This window comes from Vicugna pacos, chromosome 25 (genome assembly GCF_048564905.1).
Source record: "Vicugna pacos chromosome 25, VicPac4, whole genome shotgun sequence".
Taxonomy (NCBI): domain Eukaryota; kingdom Metazoa; phylum Chordata; class Mammalia; order Artiodactyla; family Camelidae; genus Vicugna; species Vicugna pacos.
Window position 1 is genome coordinate 36,261,387 of NC_133011.1, and position 23,772 is coordinate 36,285,158.

Consider the following 23,772-nt stretch of genomic DNA (forward strand, 5'->3'; position numbering starts at 1 on the left):
ACCAGCCTCGGCTCCAGATGCTCTGTGATTAGCCTCCATTTACCTGTGAGGGGCCCCGGGCCGCCTCGCTTCCCAAGAGACCTAAACTCTGCTCCGTCCACTCACCCCTCCTTCATTCTGCCACGGCGCCCGGATCACGGTGTGGGTGTGTGGCGGTTCTTACAGAGAGAGGAAGCCCTCATCGGGAAGGGCAGCACCCTGGGGAAAAGGCACGGCTGGACACGCTGAGGGAGCGAGACCGACAAGGGCAGGGGGGCACCGCGTGAGGTGAGAGGGAGAGACGCACTGCAGTCGGGGAGGGAGGAGCGGTCTGTCAGAGGTGGGGATGGGCAGAGAGACATACCGGAGAGAGACAGGGCGAGACAGACAGAGATGTCTCTCTTTTTTTTCACCGTAAACACACGTAAGTCCTTCCATTAACACTAAGATACACCCTACTTTGAGAAAGACGTAACCACAGCAGAGCGCACGCTGTTACACACACAAAGGTTTTCACAGGCACTCAATTTAGGAAACAAGTTAGGAAAAGCAGGCCGAAAACAAAACCTGGATGCCTCCTCCTACACCCACCCCGAGTGTCGGAGAACCTTGACCATCAAAACCTTCTTTGGACTCGGCCAACTCATTCTTCCTGTTGTATGAAAACCCTTCTTCTTGGTCCCTGTGAGGGACGGCTTAACATACAGAAGCAAAGTGGAACGTGAAGAGGACAAAGACGTTCACGGCATCAGAGATATGGATTCTACACCAAGCTCTGTGCCCTAGACAGGCTCCCTGTGCCTCAGTTTCCCTCTCAACTAGAGCGCGACTTTTCAAGCTGTAGGTTGCGGTGCACTGGTGGGTCGTGACATCTTTTTAGTGGGTTGTGATGAGCATTTTTATAAAAAGGAAATAAAACAGCAAAAGTCGAGGGCGTGTGTGGCCATGGTAAGCACCATATCACTAAGATACACTTAGGGGTGTGTATACTGAGTCGCAAAGAAGTTTGATTCTTGCAGTGGATTATGGTCAACATTTTTAAAGTCACTGGATCAGAGGTTTTCCAAGGTGTCTGAGACTGTTTCTTCAAATAGAAAAGGCTAGAATCACACCCTCATGTCTTACACGGTTGTGCGCGTGGACTGAGGTGGCAGGCGAGCAGAGGGCCAGGAGGTGGGTCGTCTCATTCTGCACCGACAGGCGCTGCTCCCCCAAACCCTGACACTCACCGACCTCCAGATGCAGCACCGACTGACTGAACGAGAGACGCTGGTCTTGGATCCTATTTTAAAATCATTTTGTAATAGTTTATAATGAAAAAGAATATGAAACGGAATGTGTGTGTGTGTGTGTGTACAACTGAATCACTATGCTGTACCAGAAATTAACACAATGTTCTAAACCAACTATACTTCAATTAAAAAAAAAAGCAAAAACAAAAACAAAATAATGATGAAATCATTGCAACAATGCTTCTCCACACATGGAACCTTCCAACATCTTTGGATGCTTGCACTCCTGGCCCCTCTGTGGATTAAAGCACCCAGCGCAGGGGAGAGAGGCATCCGTCGCCCAGGAGCCAGCCCAGCCGCACACGCACGCCCCTGCGCACGCGCTCCCCCCGGGGGAGGAGGACAACCCAGGCCCGAAGGGCCACGCACAGGGGGACGCAGGAGATGAGAAAGGAACTGCCACGCGGAACCGAGGAGCAGGAAACTCGGATTTATTGAGCACCTGTCTGTGCCGGGCGGAGCTTACACACAGGCTCGATGCGGTTTGTCTCAGAGATGGGAGCTGGAGGCCCAGACTTCCCAGCCCTGGCCAGCACCCCGGCCAACTGCCCACTGTGAGGCGAGCACATGGGTCTCTGGACCTCCTTGCTTTAAAATTAAAATGAGTGACACCAACCGCGAGGAGCTGGGAGGGGTCCTTTCCATGGCTTAGACGCCAGATGAGCGCCCAGGGGCTGCTTTCCACACCAGACGCCCCATTTTGGGCCCAGCCATAGCATTCTGCGACGCTGTTGCCAGCCATGTGACATAATTTCGCTTCTGCAGGTCTGAAACCCTGAGGTGGCCAAGTCTGCTCCCCAAGGACGGATTCTGAGCTCTGCTCTGTGCGCTTTCCATCAGGAGGAGAGAACATTCCACGTGGCTACAAATTTTTTCTTCTTTCTGCTTCACTTCTCTCTCCTGGGAAGTAACGACTTGTGGATAATTTCTCCCTGGGCGACCTCTGGGCACAACGAAGAATAGAAGGCTATTGTCTCATTTTCTTAAAGTTTCCTTTTGAGGAAAGAGGTACATTTGGCAAGTGACTGGCAGGGTTTCATAGCACCAAGAGTTTCCTTAAAATTGGCAGCTACACTTCCAAATGGGGGCTGTCAGGAGAACAAGTGACAATCCACTCCTCAAAAATCAAGTTTTCCCAACTTTAGAGGAGAGGGGAAAACTTGAAAAGCATTATCATATGAAATAATAATAATAATAATTATAATAATAATAATAATAAACAATAATAATAATATTAATCTTAATCTGACCGACCGGCAGCATCTGTTGGTTTTAATAATCTTGAGGTCTCTTAAGGAAATAAAACAAAAACCAATGATAAAGGAAAGAAAGAAAGAAAAAACACATGGCTGAAATGCTTTAAGACCTCTGGCTTCCCATTGGGCTCTGAGTTCAAGTTTCACAAATCCACCGCCGTCTCCTGGCATTCCAGAATCTTCTAGGGACCCTTCACATTCCCAGGTTGGGCAGCAGCGAGGCTGGCGAAGTAGGCACACTGGGAGGGGTCACAATGGCCAGGGGGGCCGGGAGGGCCTGGGGGGCCAGGGTGTCCAGCTGGTCCTGTCTCCCCTTGAGGGCCGGGACTGCCGGGGAGCCCATCTTTAGCATAGCCAGGTTCCCCGGGTTGACCTGCCCGAGGAGTAAAAGAGACAGAAGGCGGCTCAGGTTCCTTCTGGAGCAAATGAGCCCTGCTCTCCCATCTTCCATCCCACACAAAGTAAGGGCTCAGACATCCTCAGAAGAACACCCCATGGTCTGGACGCTCTGCCCGGAGGGATTACAATGGTCCGCATGGACACCAGACAGCAGGGAACCCTGCTATGCAGAAGGGGCTGCCTTGACTGCTTGGACTGGGACAATAATCAGGGTGCCTCTGGGGAGGAATGAACAAAGGGGAATGAGGCCGGGTAGGGAACACGCTCTCTGTTATGAAAAACCAGGCCTTCTATGTTCTCACGTGGTTCTGGGAGACGCATCTGAACTGGGAGTGGGACACCAAGTCCTCATAATTACCCATCAGCTCCAATCCATGCATCCTTAGAGATGCCTGGTGACACCTCATTATCCAATATCCAAATTGTCCCATTTATTCTGTAGTTTCTATGCTTTATCTATGTGTTAAATTCGAACCACATACTGGGACTGTGTTAAACTATTCTGCAAATCATAGTCAAAGACAATGTAGGTAAGAAGTAAGTAACTGACAGCAGTCAAAATTTAGACTTAGAAAATATTACTTAAGACACACTTCTATGTCTCCATTTCTTATGCATCATAATATATATAATCAATCTATCTCCCTTTTTGCTTTGGCAACTGGGAAGCTCAATGCTAAGTGTTGTAGTTAGCCTTGACAGTGATATTCTTTCTTAAGTCTTAGTAATCACCCTGTTAGAAAATCCAAGTTCCTCTATAAAAGAAAAAAATAATGAAATTTTTCCTTTAAAAGATCTTTTGACACTGCATGAATTCTGTCCGTGCTTTGGTAGTGGTCATTTATTCTGTACTCCTGCCTCTATCAAGTTTTGAGACAAGCAGGGTTATTCATTCCTTCAGGTAGGAACCACTAAAGTACAGACATTATCTCAACCTCATATTAGTACAATTATTTCCCCATCTAAATGGTTTCTGTTCTGCCTGTTAATCTCCATTTGGAATTGCCTTGTTTTAAAATATTCTTAATATTATAAGCCATTGAAAAGTAGGCAAGCTGTCAAACACTTTATAATGTATTTCCGGTTATCTTCGCTAATGACAACAACAACACACGCGCCCCGCAGGAAATCTGGAAAACCAAGAAGACAGAAATACGAAAGTCAGAGCCCCTACAGGCTGGGTACTCAAAAATGGGCTCAGGGAGTCACAGAAACTAAATTTAGATAAAAGCAGACGCCTCAGTGAGGTGGAGTTTGGTAACAGTTCATCCTAATTTCTTCCACAGCTCATCTCGGAACGCGGGGCTGCTGTGTTCCGGAGGCCTCCCCGTCAGCCGCCAGGCAGGAGGCCAGCCTGTCCAGGTCGTAAACCTGAAGGCGCCTCGGCCCAGGACCCCTCAGCCCCAGGACGGCCGGGCGGCTGGACACCCTACCCTTTGGCCAGCATTCCCCACAGGATGCTCTGAGAAGAGTCAGTACATCGTGAAGGAAAAAGGCATCCTACAATCAAGTGAGTGTGGAAAATGTCGGCTTAACTGAAACGAGTGTTACTTTTTTACGCCAGGTTCCTTCACAGCGCGTAAGAGAAGGTAACTGGAACCGGGGTGTCTAAGGGAAGCCCAGTTCCCGGCACTGTCCAGACTTCTCTAACCCCAAATCAGGAGCTCTCAGGATGTTAGTTCACGGGCTCCACTTCAAGAGCTCATGGGATGCAGCACAGTTCTCACAGCACGCCAGGGAGCTGGCACTTTAGACGGATTTAACAAAACAACCTGTGCTCCTGTCTCCCACCCCACCTCCCAGCCTCTCCTGGGGCCCGTGGCCGCGCAGGCCAGGGAGCTGCCGTGTGTGTGTGTTGGGGGGTGCGCTTCTCACCCCCGGCAGACGGCCCCCCACAGCCCCAGACCCCAGCACCGTTCCTACCTGGGATTCCGGGGGGGCCGGTCTCGCCCCGGAGGCCGACTCCAGGGGCACCTGGGTCACCTCTGGCTCCTCGCTCACCTGGTGAGAAAACACGCATCTCTGACGGCAGAGGCCCGTGACGAGGGACAGAGGGGTCTCCCCACGCCGGGGGTGGGGTGTGCGGGGCCAGCACTGCTGGTGCAGCTTTCCCCTGCCCACACACACTCGCACCCTGGTCCTGTTCACACACTCGTTCACGCCACTCACTCGAGCACCCACTTGCGTTCAGAAGCAGCCCACGGGACGCCAGAATGCATGGCCACTCCCTCCAAAACACGTTCAATTACACGTGGGGACGTGTAAACATGTGCTCCCGGGTACAACGACCCGACTGCACACGCACACACGCACACTCACACGTACACGCACACCCTCGTAAACACACCAGACACGCCCACACTCTCTCCTACACACACCCCCATGGCCACACACATCCACTCACTCGCCTGCAGGACGGTGTCCTCAGAGCATTTTACGAGCCTTTCTCAGGAAGGAGCTGGGTGATACACAATTTTGCATTTGCATAAGACTCTGCTCTCAAGAAGCTTGAATTCTAGTGAGGCAGCTGCAGTGGGGCAGGGAACACTCTGACGTGAAGCAGACTTGCGTAAGCACTGATGATCACAGGAATTCAACGCCACAACAGAGATGCAGCAGAGAGCGGGCCCGTTCCTTCCGGAAGGGTGTCTGAGATTGTGTTGTGGTTAACGCTATACAGATTTGATCGAAGTGTCCCTCGCAACTATTTTTTTCACCATTCTTTTTTTTTTTTTTTTTGCTATGTTGTTTCCAGGATACCTCTTGTATGCAACATACTGCGTTTTCTTTTAGAATCCAGATTGAAATGCTGCTAGTTTATGGAGACTTTAGGCCATTCTTATTCACCATTGTAATGACTACAATCAGTCAGTCACAGCCCGATGTTTTCTGTGCATTATGCTCCCTTGCTGACGTTTAGTTCGCGTATTTCGCCTTACTAACCAACAGAAGCAGGACTTGGACACAAACTTAAACAGCCAGTAGAAGACGCATGACGAGGAGTAAGTCAGTGAATGAAGAATTAAGACAGGAAGATTGGAGGAGGAAGATGTTACCGGCATGCATTTCCCCAAACGCCAGTCACCAAGTGGCAGCTAAATCAGACCACTGCTTCCTTCCCTGCCCCATGCTTTTCTCTCGACAGAGAGAAGGAGTGAATTACCAGGTGGATGAGTTTGGGGTCAGGTCCTTCCCCGCCCTTTCACAGCTGTCAGCCTGCAAAGAGACTGCCTTCTGGCCTGCTTGCACCTGTGGGCTATGTTACGCAGGGCAGGCGCTGGCCCTCGCAGGGGGGGCCCTCTGCTGTCCAGAGCAGCCGTGCCCAGCTAAGGGCCCTACCTGAGAGCTGGACAGCTAGTGACCATTTCCAGCTTTAGCTCAAACCACTTTATTCAAATGTAAAGCTGGCTTTTAATGCCCATTTGCCTGGAGATGGTCTTATTCATCAGTTACTCCCAAACTCAAGAGAAGAGGGCATTTTGCGTTACCCTCTGAAACTTGACAACGGAGATGGAGAGAGAACAAGGAAGTAGGAGTGAACCGATTCAATCCTCCCGGCAGAAGCATAATTTTACAGAAATGTCAAGTATGAAAACCTCTACGCATATGAAAAAATTACATGATGCCAAAACTCAGGGTGTTACCAAGCTGCCGGGGATGAGAAGGGCATGAATTATGCATGTGCAGCTGGAGCGAGCGCCACACACCCTGGCTCCTCCTCTGCCCCCGAGTCGTCTACCAGGCACATCTTCCGGGTCCTCACTCACCTTTGGGACCCATGGGTCCAGAGGGTCCTTCCAGACCCCCTTGCCCAGGCTGTCCTGGCTCCCCCATGGGGCCTGCCCGACCTGGAAGCCCATCTTTTCCAGGCGGCCCGGGGGGCCCGGGTCGGCCTTGGGTGGCCTTCACGTGCGCGGAGGGCATCTGGGCCAGGAGGTAGGCGAGTTTGGCTGTGGAGTAGGAAAAACAGAGGCATTTCACCAAGGAGGGATAAAGGGCCAAAGGCAGGACGACGACTCGCTGCAGAGCTCAGACCGAGGAGACAGTAACGGCCACTAGACAACAGCAACAAAGACCCCGCGGACAGCACGCTGCGCGGCCCGCGCCCTCTGGCCTGGGGCGGACTCGGGCGCTGCTCACGGGCACTGCTTCCCGGGCCAGGCTGCCTGCGCTGGGTCCCAGTGCAGCCACCGCTACTCGACCTCGTAGCCTCTGCTGCCTCTTCTGCAAGACGGAGGCAGGGAGGGAGCACCTACCCCGCTGGGTCGGGGGGAAGACGGAACAGATGAGACAAGGTGCTAAAACTGTGCCCGGCACAAGGTGAGTGCCCGGGGACATCGCTGCGACCATCCAGGCAGGACGGCAGCTCTGACAGGGGCACCAGCAGCAGGAGTGGCTGTCACTGTCAATCTGAGGAAGCTGAGGTCGCTGGGGGTGGGACTTAAGTGGCTTACCCAAAGCTATTTAGCGACTTTCCCTTTGGAAGTGCTGAATTCCTCACCCACAGAGGAAAGGCTGGGGATGATGTCATTAACGATCCTTTGGTGTCTAGCATGCTACGATCACAGAACTGGCTCAAAAACCCAGATGTCATTAACGATCCTTTGGTGTCTAGCATGCTACGATCACAGAACTGGCTCAAAAACCCAGAGGTCCAATGGCCGGCCGCCTCTCTGCTGCACTGGGGACGCAGTGCCCACCCGATGGCCACCAAGAGCTTTTCTCTGTTTGCATACAGTCCAGCAAGCAGGCCAAGCCCTTCATCTTGCAGGTGGTCTGACCCAGCCGGAGAGGCAGGGCGACACCCCCGGGGTCTTGGTAAAACCAGGGCCGGGTGGCGGTCTTCGGACTGCCCGGCCGACGGGCTCCCCAAGGCAGCCCCCGCCCTGTCCCGCCACGCCAGGAAGCCCGAGGGCGCCGGTCCGGCTCTGAGACCTGGGAAAACTCCTTAACTCCTCTGAGTCTTGATGTTCCCATCTTTAAAGTGGAGCCGACGCTTCCTCCTCAGAAGGCCATTTGGAAGAAACGACTTGGTCCAGCAGGCGCTTCGTCCAAACTGGCTCAAAACAGGGCTCGTCTGTGCCCAAGGGTGGACACACCTCAGGGCGGAGACCTTTTTTGTCCCCAGTAAGTCAAACCCCCAAAAGCAGAAGGTGGAGATTCCCACGCAGGAGACCCCGGGACACGCCCCGCACAGTGGGGGCCGCCACCCCAGCCTTTGGTTTCCTTCCTTTCGTCCCCTCCCTCCCCGCCGAGCCCGGCTCTGTGCCCTCTGCTCAGAGGAACGGTCTTCGGTTCTCCCGTGTGTGGAGACAGACCACGCTCGCCTGGACACCCCAAAACAGCAGGGACGAGGGTCATCGTGCTCAGCACTGCATCCACACGCCCAGCTTAGAGTCGGGCACATGGCGGGTGCCAAGTAACTGTCTGAACACGACCCTGTGATTAATGGGTCCTTCTCTCTTGTCCATCTGTGCTGGGGGTGGCTGTGGGTTTCGCATCCTTCCTCCCACAGGGCTGTCTGCGACTTTCTTCTCTTAACAGTTTCCACCACAGAGGGGAGTGGGAGTGGATACTAGTCAAGAGAACGGGGTGGTTAAGAGCCTGGATTCTATAGTGAGGCTGCCTGCATGTAAACCCTGGTCACTCACCTCCTTCTCGTCCTGGGGTAAGTTACTTAGCATCTCTGCGCCTGACCGTCGTACACGCCTCACAGGCTCACGGAGGCTTCTGCGAGCCGTGTGAGCGCCGACAGCCCCACCTGAGTACGGCAAGCCCTGCACGCTGGCGTTACTACTACTGCCTTCCCACTGCTCTCTTCCCGAGCACCTGCCATGAACCGGGCTCGTGCAAGACTGGGGTTCAGCAGCAAATCCAGCCAGAAGGATTAAAAGGATTCTAGTTCCTCGAAAGCTCTGCGTGTTCTGGCTCCCCTCAGGGTCTTTGCACGTGCTGTTCCAAAGGACTGGGGTCTCATCCCTGCTTTCAGCCCACACGGCCCCTCCTCCAGGAAGCCTTCCTTCACCTGCTCCCCACCGTCAAAGCTATCTTAGGTACTTTCATCTGTCCTCTTTCAACACCCTCTGTGCCAAATTAAATCGCAGACGTGTTCCCATTGTACCGAAGTCATCTTGTCTGCTTGCGTTTCCGTCTCCTCTCCGGGGCTGTGAGCTCTGTGAGGCTCATCCCAGGCCTGCCAAAGTGACTCGCTGATTAGATAAACAACCGAATGCCCAGAAAAAAAAATGAACGCTCAAAGCTGGTTCTGTAGGTGGTGAGCTCCCCTTCCTAGAAGTAATCAAGCAGAGGCAATTCCAGCTTCCCCAAAGACAAGCGTGGAGCTGACCAGAGCCTGCCCGCTGCCCTGCAATCCTGGTTTCTGCACGAGCCGCTCTGAGGCCACAGAAGTGCTGAAGGACCAGTGAAAGGACTGCTTCCTGGGGCTAGGCGCACCCAGGACCCAATCTACTCACTTTCCAGCTGTTTCTCAAGTTCTTCTCTGATGAGCCGCCGCAGGATGTCCATGGATGGAGACTCCCCCTAGGAGGGAGGAAGGTGGAGTTCATTTATCTTTCCAGGAGCTCCTGCACCCTGAGACCCCTGATGGCTCAGGAGACAAGGGGGGGTCACATCTCCCTCGTGCAGTCCCTGTGACATCCGGAGTCGCCTCCTCTCACCCCCTCGCACAGGCAGCATCTCCAGTCTTGGATGATGCCCTGGACTCCGGGCTCCTGAGGCCCCTGCCGCGTCTCCCTCCCCTCCACGCCTCCCACTTCTCAGCTGGGTCTCCTTCCCCACAAAGCTCTTTCCCAGCACTGGACCGGAGGCCCGCTCTGACGCTCTCCCCGCCAAAGTCCTGGGGACCTGCAGGACCAGCTCCCAGGTGGCCTCCTGCACTGAACTGTGTTTGATTGCCTCCCTCTGGCCACTTGGCCGCTCTGGACCCCAGGGTCTGGCTTTCCCTGCTCTGTACACGTTGGCTCTGTGCAGGTGTCTGACACATTCCTGGGGCTCAGGTCACAGAAGCAGAGGAGGCTGCGGGTCACAGAAGCCGAGTGCTGCCTCTGGGCTCCCACGGTCACGTGGGCTCCTTAGAAGGACCCGTGAGAACAGCCCGCAGGAGAGAGAGGGCTCCTCCCTCATCCTCAGACTCCATCCTGGCAGAGTCCATCCCAAGGGTGCAGCTCTTCCTGTGCCCATCTGGGCAGCCCTGGCACCTGCCACCACATGAGATGGATTCCGTTTCCTTATTCTTTTTCTTTTCTGGCTACTAATCTTTTATGTTAGTCCTGGAATGCCCATGGCTACCCGCAGCCGCAGGAACAGGAGAACTCGACAAAGACTCAGCACAGAGGGGATGGGGCTGTGGAAGCCCCCCATCTCCGGCACCCCACACCTGGCTGAGAGATGGGATCTGGCTGCCCGGCCTCTTCCAGGGCAGCTGAAACTCCAGCTGACCATGGTCCCTGGGAAGTGACAGGACCACAGAGCCAGCGGGGCACCGGAGGTCACTAAGCCTGTGCTCTGAGGGATGTGAGGGTCCCCAGAAGACCACATGGGTCACAGAGAGGGGAGGTAGGATCACACGGACCTGGCAACCAGCCCCCACCGGCACTTCCACTGAGCTCTGCTTTTTTCTCTCTACAGCTAACGCATGCCGATGTTAGCAGTCTGTGCAAAGTAAGAGTTCTGCCACTAGAATAAAATGTGTTCGAAGAAAAAAAACTGCTCTAAATAAACCTTTCCTTTTACTTTTGGGAAAAGCAAGACTCAGAGGGAAGAACGTGTGCTATGGACAGGCAGAGAGGAGAGAGGCAGAGCCAGGCATCGGACGGAGGCAGGTCGGTCGCAGAGAGCCGCTGGCATCTTCTCGGGAGCCTGTCGCACGGGGCCCCTGGGCAGGAGAGCCCAGTGGCCAAGGGCGGAGCAGGAGACAGGCTCTACTCTTGAGAAGCTTCTTACGCCACACACGCGTTTTTTACTTAACCACCTCAACACACCTGTCAGGAGGAGGCTATCCTCACCCCTCTGGGCAGACACGGAAGGGCAGGCTCAGAGAGAAGTAAACGGGGAGCCCCATGTTTGAGGCATCACCAGTGTCCTTACCCTCAGTCCGGGAAATCCTGGCTGGCCCGGAGGCCCCGGAGGCCCGACTGGCCCGTTCTCCCCAGGTGGCCCTGGGGGGCCCATTGGGCCTGTATAACCTTTGTGGCCTGGGATTCCAGGGTCCCCAGGCTGGCCCTTCCCACCAGGAGGTCCTTTGTCACCTTTGATGCCAGGATCTCCCTAGAGGGGAAAACAACGTGTCAGTAAGCAAAGGACTGGAAGGTGCTCCCAGGCCAGACAAGACTTGCAGATGCAGGAGGCATTCCCCGGTCCTCGGCCTCCGGCAGGCCTGGAAAGGAACCCTCAGTCCTGGCGGCAGTCTGCAGAGGACAAGACGGGAGCTCTGATCTCCAAGTCCCAACCCCGTGCTCCGTCCCAGCGGTGCAGCTCCTGCACTGGCTACAGAGGCCAGCCTCCGAGACCAACACTGGAGCCTCTGGCCCGGTTCTGGCCCGATTCTGTCCCCTGTCCGCTGGAGGGCCAGTGGCAGTCGTCAGACCCAAGTGTCTCACTTTCAGTAATCGCCCCCCCACCTCTCGCAGCTCTAGGGGACCCGGGGAGGACGGACACTGCCTGGGCCTCTTTCCCTCCATCTCTGGCCCAGACACTGAAGCCCTGGATCAATGATCTGGGAACCATGGCAACCACGGGACATCCGGTCCTCTGCCCCATGTGCCACTGTGTATCTGACCAGCAAGCCTCAGTTGTCGGAGAGTCTGAAAGGACAAAGGCCACGTGAACGGCCTCAGGGTGTAAAAGCTCCACTGCAGGGAGCAGCAGAGAGGGAGGAACCGGGAGAAAAAGAAGAGCAACAGATGGCAACAGGACATGGGCCGCCACAATGGTGGACATGAGGAGGAGGCCGGCGCAGTTATGAAGCCACCTGGGACAGACACACGTGAAAACGGGAAGAGCCAAACAGCGGGCAGAGGCTGCTACGTCCTGGGGGTGAGCGGAGGCCCGTGCAGGCCCGCGCGCACAGTCCCGGGGAGGACGCCGAGCACGCGCACGGTGACGGACCTGGACCCGAGGGGCCGGGGCCAGGGCCACGGTGGAAGGGGCAGCTCCTCCTCGCTGCAGTGTCTGCTCCGCGATTTGCCTTGTGTGACTATGTCTCCACGCTGCTTTTGTTCAACCAACAGAACAGTGAATTACAAAGAGAATTTAGCCTGATCTGAGGGGGCACCTGGGTCTCCACAAGGTGATGCGTCTCACGGGGACGCTGTTGTCGTTCGCAGGTGACCTCAAGGCTGGGGTCCGCGGGAGTCCGGGCGCTCTGGGCGCCTCAGTGCCCAGGACTGTGGTGCGGCACCTCCTGGCTCATCCAAGCCCTCGGCCTCCCGTGGCAGCGAGAGGGCCTGTCTCCTGCTTCACACGTTCCCCGGAGCGCTGCCTGGCAGCGCTCCACGGCGCCGCTTATCCAGGGCAGGGCAGCTCTCTGTCACTAACTCGGCATCAGAGAAGACTCCATTCACTGATTAGGTATTAGAGAAGATTCATATTTGTGGTCTGAGTGCCCTGGCTCCCCGTCAATACTCAAGCCGCTCCCCGCACGCAGTGGCTCCATGGGCGGCCGCAAGCCCCTGGGCGGCAGGACCCTCAGTGCCTTCTCAGCTGCAGCCCCCTACCCACTCCCGCTCCATCCTCAGGAACCAGCAGCCCTGGGGCCCGAAGTCACCGGGAAGGAAGGAGGGAGAGAGGTCAAGAGGGGGTGAGACTCCCTGACGCTCTCTGCTTCTATTTTTCTGTTCCTAGCTCGTAGGGGAAACCAGCTCCTCACTCAACCAGCTTGCAAGGAAAGCAGAGACAGTCTTCGCAGGACCACAAAAAACGAGCCGAGGGCGAGTGTGGGGTGACGGCGCCGTCCGTGTCATGCAAAGTGGGACAGTGTGACCGCGGACCAAATGGAGGGCTGTGGGTGAACGAGATGTTTAGTTTCTCTGAAAGGAGCAGCAGGTGTCAGGAGTGGGAGAAGGCCCCCTCCCCGCACTGGTGTTTCTGAAAAAAAAGGTGTTTTTTGGAGGAATACAGTGTAAAGAAAGGCCTTTAGAGCACAGCGCCAGGGAGATTCATTATGGGAAAATCTGTTGCCTTGTCACCTCCGGGGACAAATCTGGCTCCTGGCAAATTGGCACCTTGGGCTCTGAGCACGCCGCGCACAAGCTTTCACACACAGAGGGAAGGAGAGAGGAATCTGTCAAAGTCTGGAAGCACTCGCCTTTGAATTTGTAATTGCGATGATTTTACTCCTTAAAATAACCCCCAAAAAAAAAGGGGGAAAACCAACAACTCCAACTGCGACGACATCGGGGGGAACCTCCCTCCGCTCATGATTTTCGGAGGACGCTGAACACAGAAGCCACCACAGAGCCAGCTCTCCACGCCAGGCTGCTTCCTAAAGCTTTGGACACAGTCCCCTTGCCACCGTGGAAGGTGACCACGACCCCACTTACCCTTTCTCCTTTGGGTCCTGGCTCTCCAGGCTTCCCAGGGGCCCCCTGCAATGAAACCGAGGGAGGGTGGTCACTCAACCAGCCATCCCACCTGCCTGGGCACCTCTGCCCTTCCCGGTTCTGCAGGCCGCTGTGTGCTAAGGACAAGGGGTCCTGGAGAAGGTGGGTCGTCCGGGAGTCCTCTCCAGTTGTGCAGAAACTGCAGGCCTGACCCACTTCCCTCCATCTCCTCTCCTCCGGCCAAGGCCCACCCTGGACCGCCGGCACCAGCCATGGTGCAGAGTGAAAACGGGTCTTCCTCATTCAGGAGGGAGGGTGCGGACTTTGAAGGAGACAAGCCAGTTTGCACAGAGCTCACAGACACAGCCTCTGGGTTATTTCCTCTGCATTCATTCACTCTTGTGTTCATAATTTATCGGAGTCTTGAATCTGCTCTGTCCCAGGCACCTGGGCCACAGGAGAACAGAGCAGGGTGAGAGGACAGAGGATACTGGGGTATCTGCTTGGTTTCAAGGCGGTCAAGGAAAGCGGGCAAAGGCAACATTTCAGCACAGACTTCAGGATGAGCAGGAATGGGTGTGGGAAGGGTGGGGAAGCCGGGGAAGGGCTTTTTGGAAACAGGGCCCAGTGTGTGTGAAAGCACTTGGGAAAGAACATGGCATGTTTCAGGACCCAGAAGGCCAGAGCGACTGGCGCGGAGAAAGCGAGAGGTCTCGGAGCACCCTGGACTCTGCTGACAGCTCCGGTCTGAACTGGCAACTGACATGGCCTCACGTGTGTTCTACACCAGAGGTCACCATGGGTGCTGGGTGGAGCAAGACTGAAGAGGGGCAAGGCTGGACCAAAGCAGCCGGATGGGAGGTCACTGCAAATGCCCGGGTGAGAGATGATGGCGGTCCAGGTTAGGGCCCAGCGGTAGAGAAGGGGGGAGCTGGACAGAGCTGCGACGTACTTGTTGAAGGATCGGGTGCAGAGAGACAGAGAAGTGAAAGAGACATATCCAGATGGTACGGGGGACCGGCTTCAAGATCTGTGGGCCTCATGCAAAATAAAGTGCGGACCCTTCCTCAGAAAGCATTAGGGGTTTCAGCACAGCGATGGCGGGACACGGGGCAAGTGCGGGAGTCCTGAGAGGCCCGCGAGCCCGCGTGTGTCGCCGCCCGTGCAGCGACCCCGTGTCTCCCCGAGGAAAGGGGCCCCGGAGGAGGAGGGGTGCGGTACTTGCCTCCTTGCCCGGGACTCCGTTCTCCCCGGGCTCTCCCTGCGAAACAGAACAAGGTCCCAGTTAGCTCTGCTGTGGCAGCACAGCGCAAGCCCGTGACCGTCTGTGAAACAGACGCTTCACTCAAGTCCTGCTCCGGCAAAGACAACTGCCAGCGGCCCACCAAGGGTTTCTCAGATGGGGCTCTTCGCTCAGCCTGGGCAGAGGAAGGCAAGCAACGGTCCCGGGGAGGAAGCAGAATCACCAGTCTTGGCTCCTCGCCAACGGGATGGCTGTGACGCCACCAGGCGGCCTCTGGGATGTCCATTTTACAGATTATCTAGTTGTGCAGGAGACTCCTCTGAGAAGCAGGCTCACGACCAGTAAGACACTGGGCGCTGGAGTCGCCTGTCTGGGTTAAATCTTGGCTCCTCCACTTACTGGATCTGTGACCTTGGACAGTCTCCTTAAAACTTCTTTACACCTTCTGTGCCTAAGTTTCTTCAACTCTAAAATGGGACTAGTAGCTGTATGGTGCAGACAGATGACCTGCCACCATCGTGACTAAGGGGTAACTGAGTGCAGAAGAGTTGGCACCTGCTGACCGGAGGCACAGATTACTACTCGGGGGTACAGGAGGGGACTTGGGCCTTTAACAGCGGGGCAGCCAAGTGAATAAGGCTCAAGTGAGGATCAGTGGACAGAGCACGTGAGGGCTCAGGCTGCGAGGAGGACAAGGGAGGAGGGGTCACCACTTGGATGGCGGTGCAGGCCTGGCCGTGGGTCCCCCTCAGAGACAAGAGTTCAGCCGGAGGGGGAAGGACAGCAACGTGGGAAGACCATCTACTCTTGGGTGTTTCATACAACCCTCGTCACCGGTCAGCAGGCCAGTGCAGAAGAAACCAGGGGGCCCAGCTGGACGTGGGGCGTCCTTTCACATCCCTCTGCCCGGACACCTGGCAAGCATCCGCCTCCAGCTTCTCTGCATCGAGCTGTCACTCAGGAGCGCTAGATGCCAGCACCAGCGGGAGCAGAAACTGACCATGTGGCCTTGAATAAACCACCACCTTGGTCTGACCCTCCGGCCCGGCCTCAGTCTCCTTTAGGACCACTTCTAGGATCCCTGAAGTTCTAGGGCCCCCCTCCCCCAACGGCCACCTCTCATGGTTACAGGCGCTGAGTGCCAGCGGTGGGCGGGGTGCCGCTGCTGCCCCCTCTGGAGTCATCTGGGCCAGTCCTCGCGGGCAGGCGCTGCCGTCACCCCCGCCTGACTAGGGAGGAAGCCAAGGCGCAGGGGCCGCGGGGGCGGTGAGCCGAGCGCCCCGCGCAGGAGTCACCTCTGCGCTCACGCTTTCGTCAGCCCGCTCCCATGTCCCCCAGACCACGACGCGACTCTGACCGCATGCCAGGTCGCAGCGCCCAAAGCAGAGCAGGTGCGCCTGAGGACGCAAGAGGTGGTAGGAAACGTGCTGAACGTGACCCTCACACCCAGAGCCAGGCACTGTGGCCCCCACCGGGACGCTCTGCTTACCTGAGGCCCACGGGGACCCAGGAAGCCAGGGAGTCCTGGGCTGCCGTGTTCTCCCTTGGTGCCCTTCTGGCCCTGCAGAGGGAGATGCGGTTCATTCCTCAAGGTCCAGGGCCAACTCAAGAAGATGCAGAAACCGTGTAACCCCTCTGTACCCCGAAGGCCTGACTCACGGACAAAGCAGAAGAACAGCCCTCTCCTGTACTGGAGGGGGCGCTGGGGGGAGACCCGGGGGGCAGTGGGCCCCCAGCCATGGGGCGGGGGGGCAGGAGGAGAGCTTCCTGTAAAGAGTCAGAGGCTTTTCCATTCAAGGCAACGGAAATAGAAAGGGACAAACATTCAACCCAGCCACCCTGATGTGCTGGGGGCCCTCCCTCCCAGTGACCTCCCAGTGACCTCCCAGGGGGGCAGAGTTCCTCTTCCCAGTCGCCGGCAACTCTCCTGCTTTGGTAGGATCACTTTCTGGAAAAAGTGTTTGAGGATCTTTCAGCTTCAACCTCTCTGGGGAGCCACCACAGGCGGCCCCCTCCTCTGAGGCCAGCTCTGCACCGGGGACGGGTCCACCTCATGACCCAGTGTGGCCCAGTCTGGCCCTGGCTGCAGCGTCCCAGCAGCAGTGACAGGACTCACACAGTGGCTCCTACGGAACAGCACCACTCGTGCTAAGGGGTCAGACTCCACGCGGCGGTCCCCGGCCCAGCAGGAAGATGGAGCTCCTAGGATGACCGGAGGCCCAGTGGGCCTGGGGATGACGGGTTTCCCAGGAGGCAGAATTTTCAGGGCGACCATCAGGAAGGTTCCCAGCAAACCAGGATGAGCGGGTCACCCTAGTTTCCATGGTGACCACAGTGAGCCGGCCAGACTGGTTTGCCCGCTGCCCAGTGAAATGACTGCCTGAGCAGCACACCACGAGGGTGGCCTTCTCAATAAGGGTGCCAGTTTTAGCAAGTGAATAAGCAGTAAGGCTGGGCCGGGAGGAGACTAGTGGTCAGGCCTGACTTACGCACCCCTGGACCCATCAAAGTCCCATGCTCCCCACCATGTCTCCGCACTGAGCAGGCCTGAACCCCACACCTTGGATCCTCGACCCAGAGACCAGGACTCTGCTGATGACTCGTGCCGCCCTCTTCCTCTACCTGCTGGTTGTCAGTGGCGAGAAGCAACAGTGCTCTCCCCACCCCTGCCTCCTAACCAGGAGGAGGACCCTCTTCAGCCAGGTCTGCGCTACACCCGATCCCACCACACACGCTGACCCTGCTGAGCTGGCAAGGCGCAGTTGGCCTGCCCTGGCCCTCCACCCTCTAAAAACATCAGACAACCACCGTGCAACCTGATCACACATTTTTTTTAAGTCTTTAAATAGTCCTGCCCTGTTGATGCCTATGGTCATAGACAACAGCATGCGCAGTGCCTCATCACATGCATTTTAAACTTTGAAAGAGGTCCTTCTTGGAGCCTCTGGCCTCCAGCCTCGTCCCATGGTCCAAACGCTGCATCTGATGCTCCCCGCAATGGAGACAGACCACACACCCTTCAAAACTCGCCCTGGTTCCATCACAGCAGTGGGACCGTACTCACGGGGTTTCCTGGAGCGCCAGGGTCTCCTGGAGAGCCAGGCGGTCCGTTCTTACCCTGGTGGAAGAGACAGAAGGAAGGGTTCTGCCAGGACTCTCGGCCAGGATGTCACAGAGCAGGACGGTGGAACAGCGAGGCTGCCCGATGTGGAGGGCCTGATTTCACACTTAGAGCTGTGACTCAGACAGCACGGCTCTCAGAAACCCACCTCGTTGCTTAGAGGACGCGTCTCAACTTGTAAAAGGAGTCTGATATACTGCGAGTGTGGAATTGTTGTGGAATTGAATGAGCTCATGTGCCCGTGAGTTCTAAGTTCACTCATTCATTTATTCCATTACTCATTCAAAATATGCACACGTACACACAAGCTATGCAAAATAAGCAAGCTGCAAAGATAAAACTGTGTGACAATTGTGCATTCTGTCTATATGCTAGTAGGTGTATTGAAAATATTCTCAGAGACACGCAAGATGCTGTTAACAGCGGCTGCCTCTGTGGGAGGTGGGGATGAGGAGGCAGCCTTGTCTTTGCTTTGTAATACCCATTCCGCGTGCGTCCTTGCACCATCCCCGCAGATCACGTCCGCGCGCCCACACCCAGGCGCGCAGATCGCAGCAGCCCCTGTGGGAGGGTGTGTGCCCCTCTTCGCACAGACCTAGGAATGTGAGTAACCGCTTCCGACCTCCCTCTCCCATATTCTCTCAGGCTGCTCTTGGATAAGAGAATGACCTGCTTAAGTGCATAAAGGGGCAGAGATAATATTCAAAACATCTGTTAACCACGTGGTGGGTCCCCTCAGCCCCAACCCACACGTGAAGTCCTACTCCCCCCGTGTCAGAACTTGACCTTATTCAGAAATGCGCACGTCATTCAGTAAGAGGAGGTCATACTGCAGTGGGGCGGCCCTGATACAATGACTGGTGACTTTATAAAAAGGGGACGTTGCACCAGAGACATGCCCACAGGGGGAGTACCACTGAAGATGAAGGCAGAGACAGGGCGATGCTTCTACAGGCCCAGGAAGGCCGGGGATCACTTGCAAGCCACCAGGCGCTAACAGAGGCACGGGACGGCTCTCCGGCAGGAGGAGCCAGATCTGCAGGCTCCCTGACCCGGGACTTCCAGCTCACAGAGCGTGAGGCTAGCAACGTCTTGAACTTCTAGGCTCCATAACCGAGAGCCGGTAAGTTCTGTTGTTCAAGCCCCTCCCTGTCTGGTTCTTTGCTCTGATAGCTCGAGTGAACGAGGAATGTGCCCCGAACATCAGAACGTCCTAAAGCTGGAGAAGGACTGGAGGGGCGGTCCCACAGGACCCCTGCCGTGCCAGGGGGCAGCTTTTAAATTTCTGGATTGTGGGGAGGTGGTCCCAGAAGAGAGCCTTGGGAATGTGTGCGGGGCCACAAGGCGGGGCCCAGGGCAGCGGCTATCTATCAACTGCTAAGACATTCTGTCACTTTTTCAACAACCCAGAGGGCTGCACCAGGATGAACCGACCAAACACCACCATAGGAAGAGGCCTTGCCAAAGCACGGAGCAGGCTGGTCCCAAAGCAAAACTCACCGGCAGGCCCCTCAGTCCTTGGGGACCCTGTGGCCCTGTGGGTCCCATGTCACCCTGGAACAGAGAGAGGTCAAGTTATCACAGTTGTCACAGGAAGACGATGGAGGCGCAGCACCAAACATGGACCAGAGTTCACCCAGTTCCCAGAGGGAACCAGCAACGGTGTCCAAGACGCTTCATCATGAATCACCCCTCCGGCCACGTGTGGATCAACTTGCTCCCAGCAGACGAGGAGACGCAGGAACCACCCCCCGGCCCTGACACTCACTGACTCAGGTACCTGCTTAGACATTTTCCACTGGTCCCACAGGGATTTCAGGGGCTCCGCCTGGAACCCAGGGGAGAAACAGGGAAGAGGACTGCTCTTGGAGTTGTGCTCCTGAGTCACTGGACAGTGACCTGGAACCGTTCCTGCCTCAGTCACCACGGGAAGGAAGAGCCCACCTTCCGGGGGTGCAGCAGGGGCGGTTCACCGCCACCACCTCCATGGTTTTCCCGGCAGCCTCCTGACATGGGGATAATTCTCCCCATGTTATACATGAGACAACAAGCTCGGCCATGCTCCTACACAAATGAGACGGCAGAACGCTCTAGAAGATGGCATTTTTAAATGAAAAGTCAGACAGCTGAGAAGGAGGGAAGAAAACATTTGCACTCTGACCTCGCATCCCAGGCTCCTGTCCCTGACCTTGCAGGGTGAGCTGAGCCCACCTACACTCCCGCCTGGGGAGCTCCTCTCACGCCCTTTACTGAAATTCAAGTGAGAAAATTATACTGTGTAGCACAGAGAAATACATACAAGGTCTTGTGGTGGCTCACAGTGAAAAAGAATGAGATGATGAATATATATATGTTCATGTATGACTGGAAGCCTACGCTCTACACTGGAAATTGACACAACATTGTAACTCAGTAAAATAAAATTAAAAAAATTAAAAGAGGGATTGATTCGACCAGGATTTTCAACGGCCCTGCAGCGCCTAAGAGGCGCCTTCGCGGCCCCGGGCCAAGGCAGCTGCTCTGCTTTTAACTGCATGCGGGCCCTCCGTGCTCTAGGCTGGTTTTGTAAAATGGATTCCACTGCTGGGGAACAGCAGGTGATAGATGGGATTTCTCCCAAGGTCCTTTGTGGCTCCATCATCCAAGAAGACAATGCACACCGGGGGCCAGGGGACGGAGCACACCTCACAGCGCAGAAAGGCAGGTCCTGAGGACACAAGGGGGCGGGCAGGGGGCCGCTCTGGACCTCAGGACCCTGTGCTCATGCTCCTGGCCAAGCGCCCGCTGCCAGGAGGCCGCGCTGTGTGCACGCACGTCGGACCTCCCTGCAGGGTGTCGTGTGCCAAGACCGTCGCCCTGGCCTGCGGGGTGCGGAGCCGATGGGTCTGGGCTCCTTGCTGCCTCCCCCTGCCCCTGGCTCTCTGTGTGACAAGTAAGTCTCTTGATCTCTCTGGGTCTTGGTTTCTTCTGTCGGTGAGATGGGGGTAAAGATGAGCTGCCCCACCCTGATCCCAAGGCCACAAGTCAGGGAGCAGGCGGGGAGCACACAGCGCTCCACAGCACGCGGCGGCGGAGCCATGATGGGTTCTTGAGCCAACAGAACATCGGAGGTGGGGAAACGATCGGGGAGAGGCTCTGCAATGCCGCTCACGTTCGTCTGAGGCCAGATCCAGCAGCACATCACTGATGCCCACAGAGAGCTCCGGGCTGACTCAGCAAAGCCCCCTCGTCTGGCACATAGCAGAGGCACCAGCCATCAAGTGGAAGTCCAGATCCCAGGGCCTCGTCTGGGACCCCACGGCCCGTGCTGCTGGCAGGTGAGACACCATCAACAGAGCCTAGAATTCACCCATGAGTCCCTCCGCGGTGGCACCAACCACCCTGCTCCAATTTCGGGGCATCTCTTGGTCCTTCACTAAGCACATTCTCTACATCCCCTCCCACCCCCACAGGCCCGGCCGGGCCCCACAGGACACCCAGACTCACGTCTTTTCCTGGTGACCCTTCCTGGCCAGGGGGCCCCATGGCACCAGGCTCTCCCTAGGAGGTGAAGCAGAAACAAAACAGGTGCTGTTAGGGGGAGATGCAGAATGCTGCTGTCTCAGCCGCGGTGGTCTTGGAGCATCTGAGGGGGTGGCTGGGAGGACAGCCCCTGGGGGACTGGAAAGTGCCCCGCTGAGCCCTGACCCTGGGCTGGGTCAGCAGGGGCCCCAGGGCCAGCTCTGCATCCTGGGCCATGCTCTGCCTCTCTGAGCTGCAGGGAGACACCTGCGGGACGGTCAGGAAACCGCCTGAATTCTACCTCCTCACCTGCTGACCCACCTGGCCCTCTGCACCTCAGCTCTCTCCTCGTCGTACAGAGCGTGGTTAGGGCGGGGGGCTAACCGGTGGACCCTGAGATCCCTTCTGTTCGGGCACGTGGAAGAGATGGAGGAAGGTAACGGAGAAGAAGACAGGACCCAGGCCATCTGGGGAAAGCCGATGCTTTGCACACATCAGCTCTGGGACCTCGGGGGAGCCACCCACAGCCTCTGGGCCTCGGGTCCCTCCTCTGTAAAGCAGGCCTCGTAACAGCCCTGGCCTCATAGGACTCGTGACAGCAGGTCCGCGGGGAGCACAGCCGACAGTGACCCACCAGACTCCAGGCTGACTCAGTCAAGGTGGCTGTATGTCGGGGTCTGGTCCCCAGGAGAAATGTCTAGAAACACTAGACGAGGAGGACGCTCCCAGTGATGCCACTGTCCTCTCTCAGGCGACACAGCACAGCGCCACGGCCGGGCCCAGGGCCCTGCTAGAAGGGCCAGCTCAGGCGCACCCGGGGTGGCCGGATGGAGAGACGCCCACTTACTCGGGGGCCAGGGGGGCCAGAGTCGCCCGTGTGTCCCTTGAAGCCCTAGAAGGAAGAGAATGAAGTTAGTCCACCAAAGGTCAGGCTGATAGCTCGGGACTGGACAGACACCTGCGAGACAGCCCAGCTGAGCCCAGAGCCCTCTCTCTGTGCCTCTCCTGACTGCCCTCGTCCGTAACCAGCTGCAGTGTGTGGGGCCCTGCTCGGCACCAGGCACGGGCCAGGTCCCTGGTGACTGCCTGGGTGGAGAGGCCCTTCCTCCTGGGCACTCTGCGAGTGGGCAGGGCTGCAGGGGCCTGTTACACAAATGCCACCCGCAGAGCGTTGGGGGGGAGGAGGGGAGGAGGGATAACGCTGTAGGAGAAAGAGGAAGAGCCGATCTGCGGAGCCCGGCCGTGTCCCCGCCACGGTCATCACACGTGCTCCCATCACAGCACAGGGAGGTCCTGCAGGATGGGCTGTGTTTTTCCCACTTTGTAGATGAGGAGCTCAGGCCAATCACAGAGAGTAAGTGGTGGAGGCAGGACTCCAAGCTGGGTCTGTCTGACTGCAGCGTACATCCCTCCACGTCACACTCCACTCAAGGAGGCAGCAGTTTGTGGCCCGATAGGGCCCTCGGGGCCAAGGCCAAACGCCTGCCAGCTGCCTGCACCAGGCCCTTCTCAGACCCTAACTCCCGATTTTCTCTCCTGGTTTCAGAAAGCACGTGAAGACCTTCCGGGGAGAAGACAGCCCTCAGGGCTGGCACCGCTCCTGTGGGGGGTTGCAGTTAGCACCCTGCAGACGTGCTGTGTGATTCCGCCCCACTTGGGGGGTGAGAATGGGTGGTCTTGGGAGGGAGGCTCTGAAGGTCCTTCCCCAGGGTGGGATCAGGGTGGTGCGGCGGAGAGGGACACTCCCGGGCCCTGGGAGGGGCGGGAGGAGGAGCGGGAGGAAGAGGACGTCGTCTCAGTTGGATTCCAGATTCAACCACTGTGACCTCAGAGGAGTCACCTTACCCCTCAGAGTCCTAGCATCACCGCCTGTGAGATGAGGGTAGGAAGACACACCTGGCAGAGCTTCACGGGATTAACCTACAGAAAGGGGCGTTCTATGCTAGTAAGTTCGAGGAGAAGGGCTGACTCTGGAGTCGGGTCTGGAACGGAACCACGGCGCCCCACTTTCTAGCTGCGGGTCTTGGGTGCTTTCCTTCTCTTCACTGGGACTGAGTTTCCATAGCTGTAAAATGGGGGTAGAAGCTACTTCTGCAGAGCTGCTGTGAGAATTGTAAAAGAGATAAACAGTGCCCCCCACTGTTTGAAATAGGCCAGTGCCCTTTCCCTGGAGGGGGACAGGGCCTGCCTGGGTCCCAGCATCTTCCCTGAAGACACTTGAATCCCAAATCCAGCCAGCTCAGAGGCAGGGAACCTGGTTGCTCTCCTCCCATATAATCGTGGCCAAAGCACCAACTGAGGGAGCCACGTACAATGTCCCTGTCACCCAGCTGAGAATTTTACATGTTTCACCTTCTACTTTAGTACTGCCAACGACCCTATAGAAGTGGGAGCTATTCTGATACTCATTTCACAGAAGAAG

At 56.6% G+C, this 23,772-nt stretch overlaps 1 protein-coding gene across 1 annotated transcript in view; it reads right to left on the reverse strand.

The window, feature by feature from the left end:
- Positions 1-1,680: 1,680 nt before the first annotated feature.
- The window catches only part of COL22A1 (collagen type XXII alpha 1 chain), a 212,646-nt gene continuing 190,554 nt past the window's right edge, over positions 1,681-23,772 (reverse strand). The window contains exons 53-64 of the mRNA XM_072949767.1: positions 22,198-22,242; positions 21,336-21,389; positions 19,350-19,403; positions 17,793-17,846; positions 16,218-16,289; positions 14,711-14,746; positions 13,486-13,530; positions 11,033-11,212; positions 9,400-9,466; positions 6,694-6,876; positions 4,850-4,927; positions 1,681-2,900 (exon numbers count right to left, since the gene is read on the reverse strand). Of these exons, the coding sequence (XP_072805868.1) occupies positions 2,710-2,900; positions 4,850-4,927; positions 6,694-6,876; positions 9,400-9,466; positions 11,033-11,212; positions 13,486-13,530; positions 14,711-14,746; positions 16,218-16,289; positions 17,793-17,846; positions 19,350-19,403; positions 21,336-21,389; positions 22,198-22,242 (1,059 nt within the window). The 3' untranslated portion in view covers positions 1,681-2,709. The remainder of the gene's footprint in view (positions 2,901-4,849; positions 4,928-6,693; positions 6,877-9,399; positions 9,467-11,032; positions 11,213-13,485; positions 13,531-14,710; positions 14,747-16,217; positions 16,290-17,792; positions 17,847-19,349; positions 19,404-21,335; positions 21,390-22,197; positions 22,243-23,772) is intronic.